Source organism: Pecten maximus, chromosome 10, assembly GCF_902652985.1.
Source record: "Pecten maximus chromosome 10, xPecMax1.1, whole genome shotgun sequence".
Taxonomy (NCBI): Eukaryota; Metazoa; Mollusca; class Bivalvia; order Pectinida; family Pectinidae; genus Pecten; species Pecten maximus.
The window spans coordinates 17,013,869-17,027,779 of NC_047024.1; the positions used below are offsets into that span (position 1 = coordinate 17,013,869).

General features: G+C 36.3%; 1 protein-coding gene across 22 annotated transcripts in view; it reads right to left on the reverse strand.

Annotated features, from left to right (window-relative positions):
• Positions 1 to 13,911, reverse strand: part of LOC117336916 (hemicentin-1-like) — a 160,858-nt gene that overhangs the window by 36,849 nt on the left and 110,098 nt on the right. For all 22 annotated transcript variants that reach the window (XM_033897725.1, XM_033897714.1, XM_033897722.1 and 19 more), the window contains 10 exons: positions 10,834 to 11,133; positions 9,580 to 9,879; positions 8,242 to 8,541; positions 7,238 to 7,540; positions 6,653 to 6,952; positions 5,486 to 5,785; positions 4,927 to 5,226; positions 4,443 to 4,742; positions 1,658 to 1,960; positions 687 to 986 (listed from right to left, as the gene is read on the reverse strand). In XM_033897725.1, the coding sequence (XP_033753616.1) occupies positions 687 to 986; positions 1,658 to 1,960; positions 4,443 to 4,742; positions 4,927 to 5,226; positions 5,486 to 5,785; positions 6,653 to 6,952; positions 7,238 to 7,540; positions 8,242 to 8,541; positions 9,580 to 9,879; positions 10,834 to 11,133 (3,006 nt within the window). The remainder of the gene's footprint in view (positions 1 to 686; positions 987 to 1,657; positions 1,961 to 4,442; positions 4,743 to 4,926; positions 5,227 to 5,485; positions 5,786 to 6,652; positions 6,953 to 7,237; positions 7,541 to 8,241; positions 8,542 to 9,579; positions 9,880 to 10,833; positions 11,134 to 13,911) is intronic.

Sequence of the window (13,911 nt, forward strand, 5' to 3'; positions counted from 1 at the left end):
ATAATACTACAAACATGGGAGATACTCAGATAGACTTACTGCCTGTTACATAATACTACAAACATGGGAGATGATCGGATAGACTTACTGCCTGTTACATAATACTACAAACATGGGAGATATGATCGGATAGACTTACTGCCTGTTACATAATACTACAAACATGGGAGATATTCAGATAGACTTACTGCCTGTTATATAATACTACAAACATGGGAGATACTCAGATAGACTTACTGCCTGTTACATACATAATACTACAAACATGGGAGATGATCGGATAGACTTACTGCCTGTTATATAATACTACAAACATGGGAGATATTCAGATAGACTTACTGCCTGTTATATAATACTACAAACATGGGAGATACTCAGATAGACTTACTGCCTGTTACATAATACTACAAACATGGGAGATACACGGATAGACTTACTGCCTGTTACATACATAATACTACAAACATGGGAGATACTCGGATAGACTTACTGCCTGTTATATAATACTACAAACATGGGAGATATTCAGATAGACTTACTGCCTGTTATATAATACTACAAACATGGGAGATACTCAGATAGACTTACTGCCTGTTACATAATACTACAAACATGGGAGATATTCAGATAGACTTACTGCCTGTTACATAATACTACAAACATGGGAGATATTCAGATAGACTTACTGCCTGTTACATCCAAGTAAGTGTTGGTGCTCTCTCCTGTCCCTACAACATTGGTAGCCTGGCAGATATAGAAGCCCTCATCACTGTTCTGTGCATTACTGATAGTCAAGGATGGATTACCAAGTACACCTCCTGTGTACTTGCTGTTGTCTATGGTGACTGGTGAAGATACTCCACCCACCAGGCGTCTCCAGGCCATAGTGGTGGCCGCAGGGGAAGCATTGATGTTACAGACAAGAGTGATTGTGCCTCCAGTGACGATAGAATAGTTAGGTTGAGCAACAGTGACAACCGGAAGACCTGGAAACAACAAGAATTATAACTATTATGTCTTGCCTGTCCCAAACAAATTTAGTCAGGTTAAATTGGAAGAATATTCCATGAAAAAATTCCATGTATGTTCTAGACATCTGTTAACAAAAAATTGCAAATCAAATAGCAATTATTTTACAAAAATCCTCCAAAATAATAAGTACTGAGAAGAAAACATATCTGATGTATTAATAAACTAATTTTAATTTGACTTTAATTTTTTTTTTTTTTTTTTTTGAAAAACAAAATACACAGGTGACCTAAAATGTAAAAGTTTTCATATTTTTATGTTTACATGCAACAATATGTTAACCATCACCAGATCATATGTGACTTTTACTTTTGTTTTTCTAAGTACTAACTGCATGATGCACGGAGATGTCTGGGATATTCCTCAGAAATCTGAATATGCCATTGTAACCCTGGTATATGCATTTTTTCTCAGTGTAAGATATATTTTAGCACTGAGGCATATGATGAAATTTCTCTACTTTTTTTCATGTAGTCAAAAGGAGTAGGAGTAGATACATTATTAAATATTACAACTTTGGGTAATTGCACATTAGGTGACTATGAATTGACTGTTGAATTGTGGCCCCATTCAACACTTATTTTGAAGATCAAAACTCTGAAAACGACTATATTGTAACAATACTTACTTCCTGTTACTGAAACCGTGGTAACAGTACTCTGTCCTGTACCCACAACATTACTGGCAGTACAGATATACTGGCCCTGATCACTAGACTGGGCTCCATTGATGGTAAGAGATGGCACACTGACTGATGATCCAGCATATTTTCCTGAGCTTCCAATGTTAACAGCCTGGTTAACACCATTGACCACTCTCAGCCATTGGACAGAAGTATGTGAGGGACTGGCAGTCACAGTACATACTAGATTGACAGAGCTTCCTGTCAACACACTGTAGCTAGCCTGAGCAACAACCACATTTGGTACACCTGATTAAAAACAATAATCCAAACATAAACCTCTACCATATTAACTTGTCTGCTAGATCACTAATAATCACAACAGCCAATACATCAAGGGAATCATACATTATATTATATAGAGGGGGAATCGTACATTAAATTATATAGAGGGGGGATAATACATTAAATTATATAGAGGGGAAACATACATTAAATTATATAGAGGGGGAATCGTACATTAAATTATATAGAGGGGGGATAATACATTAAATTATATAGAGGGGGAATCGTACATTAAATTATATAGAGGGGGGATAATACATTAAATTATATAGAGGGGAAACATACATTAAATTATATAGAGGGGGATAATACATTAAATTATATAGAAGGGGAATCGTACATTAAATTATATAGAGGGGGGATAATACATTAAATTATATAGAGTGGGAATCATACATTAAATCATATAGAGGAGAAATCATACATAAAATTATATAGGAGGGGAATCATACATTAAATTATATAGAGGAGGAATCATACATTAAATTATATAGAGGGGGGATAATACATTAAATTATATAGAAGGGGGAATCATACATTAAATTATATAGAAGGGGGAATCATACATTAAATTATATAGAGGGGAAATCATACATTAAATTATATAGAGGGGGAATCATACATTAAATTATATAGAGGGGAAATCATACATTAAATTATATAGAGGGGAAATCATACATTAAATTATATAGAGGGGAATCATACATTAAATTATATAGGAGGGGAATCATACATTAAATTATATAGAGGGGAAATCATACATTAAATTATATAGGAGGGGAATCATACATTAAATTATATAGAGGGGATAATACATTAAATTATATAGAGGGGGAACATACATTAAATTATATAGGAGGGGAAACATACATTAAATTATATAGAGGAGAAATCATACATTAAATTATATAGAGGGGGAATCGTACATTAAATTATATAGAGGGGAAACATACATTAAATTATATAGAGGGGGATAATACATTAAATTATATAGAAGGGGAATCGTACATTAAATTATATAGAGGGGGGATAATACATTAAATTATATAGAGTGGGAATCATACATTAAATCATATAGAGGAGAAATCATACATAAAATTATATAGGAGGGGAATCATACATTAAATTATATAGAGGAGGAATCATACATTAAATTATATAGGAGGGGAATCATACATTAAATTATATAGGAGGGGAATCATACATTAAATTATATAGAGGAGAAATCATACATTAAATCATATAGGAGGGGGAACATACATTAAATTATATAGAAGGGGGAATCATACATTAAATTATACAGAGGGGGGAATCATACATTAAATTATATAGAAGGGGGAATCATACATTAAATTATATAGAGGGGAAATCATACATTAAATTATATAGAGGGGGAATCATACATTAAATTATATAGAGGGGAAATCATACATTAAATTATATAGAGGGGAATCATACATTAAATTATATAGGAGGGGAATCATACATTAAATTATATAGAGGGGAAATCATACATTAAATTATATAGGAGGGGAATCATACATTAAATTATATAGAGGGGATAATACATTAAATTATATAGAGGGGGAACATACATTAAATTATATAGGAGGGGAAACATACATTAAATTATATAGAGGAGAAATCATACATTAAATTATATAGAGGGGGAATCGTACATTAAATTATATAGAGGGGGGATAATACATTAAATTATATATAGGGGGAACATACATTAAATTATATAGAGGAGAAATCATACATTAAATTATATAGAAGGGGAATCATACATTAAATTATATAGAGGGGGAATCATACATTAAATTATATAGAGGAGAAATCATACATTAAATTATATAGAGGGGATAATACATTAAATTATATAGAGTGGGAACATACATTAAATTATATAGAGGGGGGATAATACATTAAATTATAGAGGGGAAACATACATTAAATTATATAGGAGGGGGAATCGTACATTAAATTATATAGAGGGGAATCATACATTAAATTATATAGAGGGGGAATCATACATTAAATTGTACAGAGGGGGAATCATACATTAAATTATGTAGAAGGGGAATCATACATTAAATTATATAGAGGAGAAATCATACATTAAATTATATAGAGGGGAATCATACATTAAATTGTACAGAGGGGGAATCATACATTAAATTATGTAGAAGGGGAATCATACATTAAATTATATAGAAGGGGAATCATACATTAAATTATATAGAGGAGAAATCATACATTAAAATTATATAGAGGGGAATCATACATTAAATTGTACAGAGGGGGAATCATACATTAAATTATGTAGAAGGGGAATCATACATTAAATTATATAGGAGGGGAAACATACATTAACCCAATCTGTGTATAATACTGTTATAGACAAGCCCCCACCCTGCATGAGGCTTGCAATTGCCTAACTTACTTCCAGTAACACTCAGTTGAACATTTGAACTTTGGCCAGTTCCAACTGTGTTTGAAGCTTTGCAGACATAGACGCCTGTGTCAGCAGTGGTTGCTGACAGGACTGTTAGGGATGGACTGTTGACTTGTGATCCTGCATAGTTGACATTGTCGATGGTAAGCTGAGTAGTTACTCCTCCAATAATCCTCTCCCAGAACACAACAGTGTGGGAGGGGTCGGCAGTCACTGTACATTGAATGGTGACATCATTCCCAGTGACTATGGAGTACTGTGTCTGCTGAACGGTGACCACAGGGATACCTAGGACACAGAAATGCTTTAATCACACACCAAGCTGAAATACATAAATCTAGCCAGTCTCCACGACAATTATAGTGCTGATGTTCCTATCTCTATGCAAGGTGGATCAAGAAGTTTGTAATGTTAAGGAAAATTTATGAAAAAAAATTAAAAAAAAATTAATTTGTTAATTGAAATATCTTACTTCCAGTGACAACAAGAGCTGTTGGAGAACTCTGTCCAGTTCCCACCGAGTTTGTTGCGAAACAGATATATGTGCCTTCATCTGCTTGGTCAGCATTGTAGACAATGAGGGATGGAGAGTTGACAGTGGAGCCTCCGAAGTTAGAGTTGTCAATGGTGACAGCCTGACTCTGTCCATTGATGACACGCTGCCAGAAGACAGTGGTGTGAGCAGGGTCAGAAGTCACAGAACATTCTAAACTGATGGTAGTTCCAATAGTGATGGTGTAGCTGGTCTGGGCAATGGTCACTGTAGGGGGAGCTGAAAGGGCCGAACCATCATCAGTAATACTACACAAACTTCAATATACAGGAACTAGTAACTATTCCACCATAAGCCTCAATGTGCTGTGGTGAACTTTAAAATAGAATATAGGATAAGTTATCCAGATTTTCCAACACGTAGATATAAACATGGAGATAAGAAGATTGATACATTCTATTTCACAGTATCAGTAAAGGCCACATGATGTAAATGTCAGTATTTTAAATCTTCTGTGTGCCTATAAAATTCTACTTACCTCCAGTTACAGTGAGGGAGGTTGGGGAGCTTGTTCCGGTTCCCACAGCATTTGTTGCTGAACAAGTATAGCTGGTAATATCACTGGCTGCAGCGTTGAATATGACCAAATTGGGGGAGTTGACAGTAGAGCCAACATATTTGTTTCCATCAATGTTGATTAGGGTTGACACACCATTGACCACACGTCGCCAGAAGACTTGTGTGTGTGTGGGGTCAGCGCTGACGGTACATCCCAGGGTGATGGACTGTCCAGTGATGACAGAGTAGGAGGATTGTGCAATAGTTACCACGGGAACAGCTTCAAAAGAATTAAATTTGTTAGGGCCCAGATACTTCTCCCTTGTACACCTGCCAGGAAATAGGTGTGGGGCATAACACAAACTTTTCTTGTTTATTATATAGTCCTGTTAAATAGTTAAAATTAAAGTTAAACAAGATATCCAAGATAAGTCTCGAGGGGCCATTGAATGATCTTTTATTTCTATGTAGTATTTAGTTCTATGTATGCATGCAGACCTCTTCTCTACTTTAATGATCTGATAACAAGGAAGCCTTCATATGAAATCTAAGAGAGATCTTTTCAAGGGTTAGAAACAGCTAGCAATTCTTTTTAAAACTTCAACTGTCAGCAATTTTGCTTTTAGGAACAGTCTCATAATCAGTTGGGCATAACTACAGGGACCAAAGGAAACCTACACATGAAGCAAGAGAAGCCTACATATGAAAGCTAATATCTTAGGAGGACTTTTTATTAATTAGAAGTCTTCGTTTTCTGGATCATATGCGAGCTCAAAGTAAAAGTGACAGGTCATGTGGTAAGGGCACAAATTATCCACCTTCATATCTGATGAGCTAGTATAAAACTTTGGTCAGCTGAATTGTTTAATTCTGAACAACTAGGGCTAATAAAGCTAAATATGTTTGGAAAACATGTATGTTGTATCCATTGTATTTCTCATTGGTAATCCCTTTCTGGTTCCATATTTTGGTTAACATTGTCTTACCTGGACACCACTCTATTCTAGGTTTGGGTATTTAGGATCAATCAGTAACCAAAATGCATCACTTTTTGAAACTAATTCTTAACATTTGTTTCTGAACATTTAATACGCATTGGCCTGGACACAGCATCTGTAATATATTCAGTATGATTTTTCACACTCACTTCCTGTGACGGTAAGGGTTGTCTGTGTACTTTGTCCAGTTGCAACAACGTTGGTGGCAAAACAAATATACACTCCCTCATCAGCTTCTGCAGCATTGTTGATCGTCAGAGATGGGGAGGAAACAGTGGAGCCGGAGTACTTTGCATTGTTGATAGTGATAGACTGTGACTGACCATTGACAACACGTTGCCAGAAGACAGTGGTGTGTTGGGGTATGGCAGAAACGACACAGCCCAATGTTATAGACTGCCCAGTAATGACACTGTAGGCATTCTGTGCGACAGTCACAACCGGTGGTGCTGTAAGAATGAAATATAGGCGAAATATATCATACATGTATCACTCACTATGTTACGATGAGTATGAAAATATTGAAATCTTTAAAAATATGCTTCCCAAAAACATGAAAGATAACTTTTCCTATAACATTCTGGTTGTAAGCATCAAATATATATGTTTACACTAATGTTACTGACAATAATAACTCTTTTATAACACTAAGTTTGACCAAAGAACGCAACACAATGCCTAAGAAAGACAGTTTGTTAACAATTCAATATGCTAGATAAATATTGTGTACATACATCCAGTGACAGTCAATGTTGTTTGACCACTGGTTCCTGTTCCAACAGCGTTGGTGGCAGAACAGGTGTACAGAGTTTGGTCATTAGCATCAACATTCAAAACCGTTAGTGATGGATTGTTGACTGTGGATCCGCTGTACTTGTTGACGTTGTTTAGATTGATAGTTGTAGCTACTCCATTATCGATTCGCTGCCAGAAAACTTGAGTGTGTGTTGGATTAGCAGACACAGTACATACCAGGACTGCCGACTGGCCAGTAATGGCAGTGTAGCTGGTTTGGGCGATGGACACAACAGGTATACCTACAAAGAACTGTATTGTCAAACAGATGGCGCAGTGTACAATATCAACTCTGATCAAGTTTTGAACTGTCAATGGAACCTGTTTTTATGACATTACAAGTACATGCTAAAGTTCCCAGTAAAAAATATATATAGTTTGTAGAAGTTTTTCAAACGTGTTCAAGTATGACCCTAGACTTTTAATTTGGACCGAAGACCACCAAAATCGTATCAGGTTTGGACCATGATGCTGTGTTATTATGGTGTAAATATAGACGAAATCTATCAAGGGATTTAAGAGATATTATGTATACAAGTTTATCAAGGACTAGATGGACAGGATGGTCACATATACAACATAATTACTACATAATCCTCTTTATCAAATGGGGGTGGGGGTATAATAATGCTGTGGGCAAAATTTCATCATTATTCATGAAGTGCTTTGGAAGAAGAAGTGTTTTCAAGACAGAAAACATTATTTTTCCAGTATTGATTTTAGTGGTGTATGTTCCTGAATGTTAATCAAAATACATGTTTTGCTTTTAAGATAGATTCTAGTCTCAAATATAGCCAATTCTAATGAAAACATAATGCCATTGTATTAAGTTTTAAAGATGAGGGATAGACAATAAAAATTTAAATACCAGACTTGGTGACTATATGAGAGCTAGTAATAACAGCATAAGTTGTACATGATAGTGTAATGTGATTTAACTTACTTCCTGTCACTGAAAGTACAGTCTGGCTACTCTGTCCTGTTCCTACAATGTTGGTGGCGAAACATATGTATGATCCCTGGTCCGAATTGGCAGCATTGAAGATTACAAGAGATGGAGAATTGACTGTAGATCCTGAATACTTGTTGCCATCTACAGTGATAGACTGTGCCTGACCATTGACGAAGCGCTGCCAGAAGACAGTGGTGTGTGTTGGATTGGATGTCACTGTACATTCGAGAGTGATGCTCTGGCCAGTTATAACACTGTAAGCAGTCTGTCCAACAGCCGGTACAGGAGGAGCTGCAGAAAGACAATGGAGATAAGAGATCAGAATTTAACCTCACAGGGAGCAGTATAATTTCACCTATCCCATATCAGAGAGACAACAATTTTTATACAAAAGTAAATATATCAAGAATTTTTTTTTACCTGCCTCGATCTCCATGTAAATTTAAATTAGGAATTTTTGACCATTTCCCAGCCAAAAATGTTTTTATTGTTATATAAGTGAGTAAATCCGAACAATACAAACTATGGTAAAAAATCAGCAGCAGTTTTGATATTATGTGTTGCAAATAGAAAACTGCTTCCTGGCTCTGAATAAGGCATGAAACAACTGTTTGTTATTCAATTCAAATAACCAGTATAGTATAACCATAACTAAATGTCAAGGTAAAAAGTCCTTCCAAGCTTTAATAAAGGACTTAACGAAAGTCAGAAATATTTCCAGAGATGATTAAAACATGGAATAACTTTCTAAATAACTATTAAAACAAAACACTACTAATGCATGCTAAGAAAAACAACTTCATATCAATTCATGATTTAAATTTCAAAGATATCAATCTTGAACAGACTGAGGAGATCTCCAACAAAAAATAAAATCAAATGAAGAAAGGGCAATAACCTTTTTAAAAATTGTGGAATCAACATGCTGTTTAGGAAAACTTGTTCTTCAACAAAGCATTTGACCCTAAAGATACTGTACACATGAGATCCTGAACTACCTTCCATTATTACGTATATCTAATTGGAAGCCATAGCAGGAGAGGAAATATACAATAACCAGACAGGGATTCAAACCTAGGTCCTCCCAACTTTATAGGGACACCTAGCCACCAACATCCAGCCCAGTCCAATTCCACTACATATTAAAATTGTACATGTAACTCTAAGCAATTAAGTATCACTAGTTACTGATAAAGACTTTTTCCCCCGACATATGTATATATAAATTATTGAATTAAAGAAATTTTCTTCAAAAGAAAATGTTTTAAAGAAATCAATAGAGCCACAGTACATGATTTTTGCATCAATAATGTACTCCAGTGCACTTACATCCTGTTACGGTTAGTGTGGTCTGACCACTGGTGCCGGTCCCTACAGCGTTTGTTGCTGAGCAGGTGTAAACAGTCTGGTCATTTGCAGCTGCATTATTTATGGTCAAGGATGGACTATTGACTGCTGATCCAGAGTATTTGGCTCCATCAATGGTCAGTGTGGTGGCAACCCCATTATCAATCCGCTGCCAGTACACAGTGGTGTGAGATGGAGTGGCAGTGACAGTACAGGTGAGGGTGATGGACTGACCGGTCACAACAGAGTAGGCATTCTGGCCAATAACCACCACTGGTAAACCTGGAGTTGAAAAGTAAAAGAATTTTGAAAAATCAAATTTTACGCTGATGTGTTAGGCAACTAGAAATCAACAGAAGTAGATGTGTCATCTGTGCCCACTTAATTGAAAGGGCATTACAGTACGGACCCTCGATAATCTGGACACCTTTGTTCCTATAGCCCAAACTGTCCAGATCATGAGTTTTCCAGACTTCCGAATTATGTTGACTTTGTAAATAAAGAGTTATTTCCCTTGATTATATACAATAGGAAAAGTTTTTTAAGGGGAACATCTTAAGTTAAAGTTATATTTTTAAGTACCAATTATGGAGAGGCTTTCATGTAGAGCCGACAATGAAGATATACATATGTTGGGTATTGTATAGTGTGACCACAGAAGACATTTTCTCACTGAGCTGCTTTATTTAATTAATCATTTTAATCAGTCATGGTGACCTACAAACAACACACATGTGCATACAAGACACACATGTGTTAGGTACTGCTATTGTACGTACAATCTGATTATTTTAAAAGTAATTTTTCGTAAGATAAAGACTCTGTGCAGAATGTTATAATATCACAAAGGCTTTGTCCACATTTTGTGATTTTTACGTAGGTTAAAAACATTAGAATTTCCATACACGAAACAACTATAGATGTCTTACATTTGACACTATTACATAATAAAATCTTTCAATGTGCCATTGTTACAAGCCGATGTCTTTGTGAAACACCTTCTACATAGATAATATCTTAATTTTTGTTTAGTGTGAATTATATTACAGATATTCTTTCCATATATTACTTATGATCAATAATAATCATATCTTGGTTAGGTATGTTAGTTTATTGATTCGTACGTACTAACTACGGAATAACATTTGTTGGTATCATAGTTATCATATCTGCTTTACAAAAACAAGACAAGACAAGATGATAATCCTTTCAAGTTAACAAAGTCGATTAACTTACTGCCTGTAACTGTGAGGACGGTCTGGGCACTCTGACCAGTGCCAACAATGTTGGTTGCGAAACAGATGTACACCCCCTGATCAGCTGTGTTAGCATTAAACACTTGAAGGGATGGACTGCTGGTGGTGGAGCCTCCAAAATTAACACCATCTATTTGGATGTTTTCAGTAACCCCATTTTGGACTCGCTGCCAGTAGACCGAGATGTGCGTAGGGTCAGCTGATACTGTACACTCGAGTGTGGCAGTACTGCCAGTCACTACGGTGTATTGGTTCTGTAAGATGTTCACAACAGGTACATCTGAAATAAACATACATAAAAAATTAAAAGGTCTGTAAAGAGCTCTTGACCTAGCTGGGTGCTTTTTATGTAGAATTTGTTAAAAATGGCAAGCATATACAATTATGTTTAAAGTAAGCTCAAATAGCAACAATCTTTCATAGGATCTGAGTCTAGTTCGGCCATTCCACAATAAAAGTAAATATAACCCATAACTATATACGGGTGTTTGTGAGACGTACTTTCCTGTCAATCAGTAGATGTTTGGGTGTTTGTGAGTCTTTCCTGTCAATCAGTAGATGTTTGGGTGTTTGTGAGTCTTTCCTGTCAATCAGTAGATGTTTGGGTGTTTGTGAGTCTTTCCTGTCAATCAGTAGATGTCAGTAGATGTTTGGGTGTTTGTGAGTCTTTCCTGTCAATTAGTAGATGTTTGGGTGTTTGTGAGTCTTTCCTGTCAATTAGTAGATGTTTGGGTGTTTGTGAGACTTTCCTGTCAATCAGTAGATGTTTGGGTGTTTGTGAGTCTTTCCTGTCAATCAGTAGATGTTTGGGTGTTTGTGAGTCTTTCCTGTCAATAAGTAGATGTTTGGGTGTTTGAGAGACTTTCCTGTCAATCAGTAGATGTTTGGGTGTTTGTGAGTCTTTCCTGTCAATCAGTAGATGTTTGGGTGTTTGTGAGTCTTTCCTGTCAATAAGTAGATGTTTGGGTGTTTGAGAGACTTTCCTGTCAATTAGTAGATGTTTGGGTGTTTGTGAGTCTTTCCTGTCAATTAGTAGATGTTTGGGTGTTTGTGAGTCTTTCCTGTCAATTAGTAGATGTTTGGGTGTTTGTGAGTCTTTCCTGTCAATCAGTAGATGTTTGGGTGTTTGTGAGACTTTCCTGTCAATTAGTAGATGTTTGGGTGTTTGTGAGTCTTTCCTGTCAATTAGTAGATGTTTGGGTGTTTGTGAGACTTTCCTGTCAATCAGTAGATGTTTGGGTGTTTGTGAGTCTTTCCTGTCAATCAGTAGATGTTTGGGTGTTTGTGAGACTTTCCTGTCAATTAGTAGATGTTTGGGTGTTTGTGAGACTTTCCTGTCAATCAGTAGATGTTTGGGTGTTTGTGAGACTTTCCTGTCAATAAGTAGATGTTTGGGTGTTTGTGAGTCTTTCCTGTCAATCAGTAGATGTTTGGGTGTTTGTGAGACTTTCCTGTCAATTAGTAGATGTTTGGGTGTTTGTGAGTCTTTCCTGTCAATCAGTAGATGTTTGGGTGTTTGTGAGTCTTTCCTGTCAATCAGTAGATGTTTGGGTGTTTGTGAGTCTTTCCTGTCAATCAGTAGATGTTTGGGTGTTTGTGAGTCTTTCCTGTCAATTAGTAGATGTTTGGGTGTTTGTGAGACTTTCCTGTCAATTAGTAGATGTTTGGGTGTTTGCGAGACTTTCCTGTCAATCAGTAGATTTTTGGGTGTTTGTGAGTCTTTCCTGTCAATTAGTAGATGTTTGGGTGTTTGTGAGTCTTTCCTGTCAATTAGTAGATGTTTGGGTGTTTGTGAGTCTTTCCTGTCAATTAGTAGATATTTGGGTGTTTGTGAGTCTTTCCTGTCAATCAGTAGATGTTTGGGTGTTTGTGAGTCTTTCCTGTCAATTAGTATAGTAGATGTTTGGGTGTTTGTGAGTCTTTCCTGTCAATCAGTAGATGTTTGGGTGTTTGTGAGTCTTTCCTGTCAATCAGTAGATGTTTGGGTGTTTGTGAGACTTTCCTGTCAATCAGTAGATGTTTGGGTGTTTGTGAGTCTTTCCTGTCAATCAGTAGATGTTTGGGTGTTTGTGAGTCTTTCCTGTCAATTAGTAGATGTTTGGGTGTTTGTGAGTCTTTCCTGTCAATCAGTAGATGTTTGGGTGTTTGAGAGACTTTCCTGTCAATCAGTAGATGTTTGGGTGTTTGTGAGTCTTTCCTGTCAATTAGTATAGTAGATGTTTGGGTGTTTGTGAGACTTTCCTGTCAATCAGTAGATGTTTGGGTGTTTGTGAGTCTTTCCTGTCAATTAGTATAGTAGATGTTTGGGTGTTTGTGAGTCTTTCCTGTCAATCAGTAGATGTTTGGGTGTTTGAGAGACTTTCCTGTCAATCAGTAGATGTTTGGGTGTTTGTGAGTCTTTCCTGTCAATTAGTATAGTAGATGTTTGGGTGTTTGTGAGACTTTCCTGTCAATCAGTAGATGTTTGGGTGTTTGTGAGTCTTTCCTGTCAATTAGTATAGTAGATGTTTGGGTGTTTGTGAGTCTTTCCTGTCAATTAGTAGATGTTTGGGTGTTTGTGAGTCTTTCCTGTCAATCAGTAGATGTTTGGGTGTTTGTGAGTCTTTCCTGTCAATCAGTAGATGTTTGGGTGTTTGAGAGACTTTCCTGTCAATTAGTAGATGTTTGGGTGTTTGTGAGTCTTTCCTGTCAATTAGTAGATGTTTGGGTGTTTGTGAGTCTTTCCTGTCAATCAGTAGATGTTTGGGTGTTTGTGAGTCTTTCCTGTCAATTAGTAGATGTTTGGGTGTTTGTGAGTCTTTCCTGTCAATTAGTAGATGTTTGGGTGTTTGTGAGACGTACTTTCCTGTCAATCAGTAGATGTTTGGGTGTTTGTGAGTCTTTCCTGTCAATCAGTAGATGTTTGGGTGTTTGTGAGTCTTTCCTGTCAATCAGTAGATGTTTGGGTGTTTGTGAGTCTTTCCTGTCAATTAGTAGATGTGTGGGTGTTTGTGAGTCTTTCCTGTCAATTAGTAGATGTTTGGGTGTTTGTGAGTCTTTCCTGTCAATTAGTAGATGT